The sequence below is a fragment of the Octopus bimaculoides genome, chromosome 28 (assembly GCF_046866305.1).
Source record: "Octopus bimaculoides isolate indiv1 chromosome 28, ASM4686630v1, whole genome shotgun sequence".
NCBI lineage: Eukaryota > Metazoa > Mollusca > Cephalopoda > Octopoda > Octopodidae > Octopus > Octopus bimaculoides.
Genome location: NC_142955.1, coordinates 21,972,732 through 21,978,036, shown reverse-complemented (window position 1 = coordinate 21,978,036; position 5,305 = coordinate 21,972,732). Strand labels below are relative to the sequence as shown.

The following is a 5,305-nucleotide window of genomic DNA, read 5'->3' as shown; positions in this document are numbered from 1 at the left end:
CTGAATTGCCTCGAGTTCTGCTGTCCGCTTAACACTGTGTGGTGACCACAACTGAGAGCAATAGTCTAGGTGGCTCAGAACAAATGTCTTCCATAGAATCAACATGACTTTTTGATCCCTTGTACGGAAAGTCCTCAGTATCCACCTTGCTGTCAACTTGACAATGTGCATGTGAAATGATGCATCACTACACATGTTGATGCCCAGATCTCTCACTGTTTGTGGTTCTGGGATTGCAGTACCTCCAGGCCCTGTGTATGCCAGTTGGGAGGTACTTGTGGTCTTGTAGCGCAGTACTTGAAAATTTTTTGCATTGAACTGCATATTATTTTGCTCTGCCCACTCATATATTGCATTTAGGTCATTCTGCAGGCTTACAATATCATCAGGATTCTTTATTGCCTGAGATATCTTTGTGTCATCAGCATAGCTAGTGACAGTGGCTCTCCGAGTGACCGTGGGCATGTCCAGAAGGGCCACTATGAACAGTAGTGGCCCCAGAACAGTTCCCTGTGGAACACCACTCAATATTTGTGTTTCCCTAGATAGTTCTCCATTGGCTGCAACTGTCTGACTTCTACCATTCAGGAAGTCATGCAGCCACTCTCCTAATTTACCAGCTATGCCAAGGTTTCGCAGCTTGTGACATATCAAGCCATGATCAACTTTGTCAAAGGCTTTTGCAAAGTCGAGATATATCACATCAACATTTGAATGGTCAAGTAGCTGCTTGAGGACCCAGTCATAATGTGCATGTGAAATGATGCATCACTACACATGTTGATGCCCAGATCTCTCACTGTTTGTGGTTCTGGGATTGCAGTACCTCCAGGCCCTGTGTATGCCAGTTGGGAGGCACTTGTGGCATTGTAGCGCAGTACTTGAAATTTTTTTGCATTGAACTGCAATTTATTTTGCTCTGCCCACTTGTATATTGCATTTAGGTCATTCTGCAGGCTTACAATATCATCAGGATTCTTTATTGCCTGAGATAGTTTTGTGTCATCAGCGTATATATATATATATATATATATATATACATACATACATTTATACATACATATATACGACGGGCTTTCAGTTTCCATCTACCAAATCCACTCACAAGGCTATGGTGGAAGATACTTGCCAAAGGTGCCACGCAGTGGGACTGAACCTCGAACCATGTGGTTGGTAAGCAAGCTACTTACCACACAGCCACTCCTTCAAGATATTTTTTAGATAATTTCGGTTAATATATCTGTTAAAATGAGATGTCAGTGTTATTTTCATTTTTCCGTAATTTAGACGACAATATATTCACTGCACCCCGTATACACACACACACACACACACATATATATATATATATCTGCATGTCTGTGTGTGCGTATGTGTATGCACATTGAATAGAGAGTTGAATAGGGTTTCAATTGAAAAACAAAGAAAGAAAAATGCTTGCATTTGCTCCAAGGTTTCTTGATTTAAACCTGCTGCCATCTTCTCTAAATCTGCCTCCATTCTGCTCAAATCTCTGTGTCTTCTTTTCTCTGTTGTTTTTTATTTCGTTGTTGCTGTTGTTTCCATTACAATTATCTCTGTGGAAACCCTAAAAGAACTAATTATAATATATAACATGATTTTGTTTCCTTGGGTAGCAACTGTTATTTCCTTCTTGCTTTACCCCAAGAAGGTATGGAAAACAACTAATATTTCCTTCAAACTTTGCCTTTGTTACATTTATTCAAACCCCAAAGAATCCCTCTCAACACATGGCTATGATGCTTCCTCCACTACTCCTGCTCATGATCAGAGATGCACATATCGTCAGCCACTGAAGGACATGCTCGAGTCGTTAAAGCCAAGCAGCTGACAAGCAAATCTGTTGTACTGAGCAGAATATTTGCTACAATGATATTTCTGCTTGAGCAAACCAGTGCTGAATCTATCTGAAATGTAATGGAATAGTAGGTCAGTTTCAAAACATTGACATCCAAGTGACAAAAGCAAAGTTTGGAGGGAATAATAGTCATTTCCTTCAATTTCTAAATAGAAGCAAAAAAGAAAATGACAATTATTGACCAAAGACAAGCAAAATTGTGGTATTGACCAAAGACAAAAAACGAAAATTAAAATTTTGTTACACCATGTTTTTATTTATGTAAAAAAGTAAAGTTGTTATTATTGTTGTTGATATTACTTACATTCTGGGCTCAAATCCTACTGGGGTGAACGTTGTCCTTCACCCCCAGAGGGTTGATAAAATGTGTCAATCAAGTACATGGATCAATGTCATCAATACTAACACCCCCCACCCCCCACCCCCTTCATAATTGCTGAACTCATCATACCTGAATCAGAAACCGTTAAAATAACGATAATGGATGGACTATCTGCAAGTGTGACCCCTATGAGTGAGAGTGGCTGTTCCAGCACGTCCCCATTGCCATTCTGTGGGGTCACACCTTTTCCATTTTGTCTGCTGGGACCATGGGGCTATTTGAATAACTGGAAATTGTATGTCTCACTCCTTAACGTAAATTTATTCTTGGTGTGTCTGTGTGGTAAGAAGCTTGCTTCCCAGACACATGGTTCAGAGTTCAGTCCCACTGCACAGTACCTTGAGCAAGTGTCTCTACTGTAGCCTTGGGCCGACTAAAGCCTTGCGAGTGGATTTTGTAGACAGAAACTGAATAATTCACCTCTGGAAACGTGGGTGTTTCATTCATCAACCTTAGACAACCCTTATTCAGGGACCTTTTGAGCAGGATGGGCCACTCAACCAGAAAAGAAATTCTGACTGAACCCCACCTGCAAGGTCATGCGCTCGTTATTTTGATATGAGATCACCATGGTGATCACATATGGTTGTGATGCAGTCACCTGTTGTACCTTTATCAGACAGTCATGGTGGGTTTATTAGGCTTCATATACTTGTACCCCACTGTCACTTTGATGGCAAGCACTGCTTTCTCACTTAGTAATAATAATAGTAATAAAAATGCTTTCTAATTGATGTATCAATACCAGCAGATGACAACGTTTCTCTAAAAGAAATGGAGAAACTTTCGAAATACAAAGACCTGGAAATAGAATTAACTCGAATGTGGAGTCTAAAAACAGAAACAATTGCTATCATAGTAGGTGCCTTAGGTATAATAAAAAAATATTCAGACAAATACATAACAAAAATAGCAGGACTTACAAATATATATAACATACAGAAAATTGCACTACATTCTACGCAAAACACTTTCAATACAGTAAACATAAGAGCACCACAGCAAACCACAGCACATACCCAAGGCGCACAGAGTTGCGCTCGGTAGTGAAGTGAAAGCACGTTATAAAAATAAAACTACTGAACAATAATAATAATAATAATAATGATAATAATATTAATAATGGTCTCAAATTTTGGCTCATGGCCAGCAATCTTTGGTGGGAGAAAGTCAAGTTGATTATATCACTCCCTCCATGTACTTGAGTGATACTTGTTTTATTAACCCATGAAAGGTAAAGTCAACCATGGCAGAATTTGAACTCAGAATATAAAGTGAAAATGTTGCTAAGCATTTTTCTGGCACTGTAAATGATATTATGAATTTGATACCTAAATAATCGGAATAATAATAATAATAATAATTTATTTCAATGATATGACTCTTATAATTATTTAAAATTAATGGTTTATTTATATTTTTTTTTAAATTGTAATAACATAAATGATTTACTTCCAGCCACTGATGTGTAGAGTATATATATGTATATATATATATATTGTCTTTCTTTTCTCTTTCTCTTCAGTCGCTTCCGAGGCAGAGGAGGACTGCGGTCCAGAGGCAGTGGTGGTCGTGGCGGCAGTGGCAAGTTCCGAGGTGGTGGTGGACGTGGCCCACAGAGGGGCATGCGCGGGCGGGGCCGTGGCGGAGGGGGCCCACCCGGCATGGGTGGCGGCGGCGGCCAGGGGGGAGGAGGGGGAGGGGGAGGCGGTGGCCCATCGTCGGGCAACCCGAGCGGCGGCGGAGGCGGCGGCGGCAACCCACACATGATCAAGCAGGAACTAGACAACCAGCTGGACGAGTACATGTCGAAGACGAAGGCCCACCTCGATGCCGAGCTCGACGCCTACATGGCACAGGCTAATGAGCAGAGCTGATCCGTTTGCCCCTCCCCTCCTTTTTTTCCATCCCTGCACCGCACCACACCGATGCCGTGGCACTTGGGACTTTGTGGGTCGATTCGGACTTTGACTTGACTTTGGACTTTGGGCTTGGCCATGCTCTCTCAGTCAAGTTGTAAGGTGGGGCAAATGGGGTGGGTGGGTGGGGGTATGACTCCTTGGTTTCCAGGAGGAGGAGGAGGAGGAGGAAGAGAAGGAGAAAGTGCATGACCAAAAAAAAAAAATAGCGGAGAGGGAACAGGTGGTTGAAGGGTGAATGGGGCATTGTGTTTTGGCAGCGGGGAGGCACGGAGTCCTCTTGTGGGAGCACTTTTTTATTAAAGGAATTTTTTTTTTGCATGATGTAAGTTTTTTTTTTTTTAGTTACTGCATTTCCCTTTCTCTCTCTCACTCTCTATTTATATAAGTATATATATATTATATATACTCACATGTGTATATATATATATATATATATATACACACATACATATATATATATATATATATATATAATATACACACATATACACACACAATGTGGGTGTATACATATATATATATATTATATGTATATACCCACACGTGTGTGTTATGTCCAACATTTTTTCAGTTTTTATTTTGTAAAAAAAAAAAATTAATTAAAAAAAACATGAAAACTGCAATCACCCACCTCCTCCTATGTACTCCTCATAATGATAATAATTTGTAGTTGGGGTGAGGGCAGAAGAAATTGCTTTTCTTTTTTAAAATACAATTTTTAAGCATTTTTAGTTTTTTTATCTATTTATTTATGTTTTTTTAATTAAATTTAAGTTTCATTTTCTTTTTTTTTTTGTATTTTGAATCTTAATTTGTTTTTGTTTGTTTGTTTATTTATTCACATTTCTTACATTCGCTTGTTCACTTTAAACGGGGGTGGGAATAAGGTGGGATGGGACAGTTGTCGGGACACCAGAAAGAAAAATTAAAAAGACCAAAAAAAAATTTTTTTTTTAAATGGGTGGAGTAAAAAAAAAACCAAATAACTTTTCGCAATTTTGCCCCTGCCCCACCCCCTCCAACTCAACCCTGTCTCTCCAAAATAACAAATGAAGTACTAAGATTTTTTGAAAGTGGGTCAAGTTAAGACAGAATAAGCATCGATTGAGGGACAGAAAAAAA

The 5,305-nt window shown here is 39.4% G+C and overlaps 1 protein-coding gene across 5 annotated transcripts in view; it reads left to right on the top strand.

Annotated features, from left to right (window-relative positions):
* The window catches only part of LOC106870582 (uncharacterized), a 68,186-nt gene extending 63,192 nt beyond the window's left edge, over nucleotides 1–4,994 (top strand). For all 5 annotated transcript variants that reach the window (XM_089344230.1, XM_089344232.1, XM_089344233.1 and 2 more), the window contains one exon: nucleotides 3,787–4,994. In XM_089344230.1, coding sequence (XP_089200356.1) covers nucleotides 3,787–4,138 — 352 coding nt within the window. In that variant the 3' untranslated portion in view covers nucleotides 4,139–4,994. The remainder of the gene's footprint in view (nucleotides 1–3,786) is intronic.
* Nucleotides 4,995–5,305: the final 311 nt, after the last annotated feature.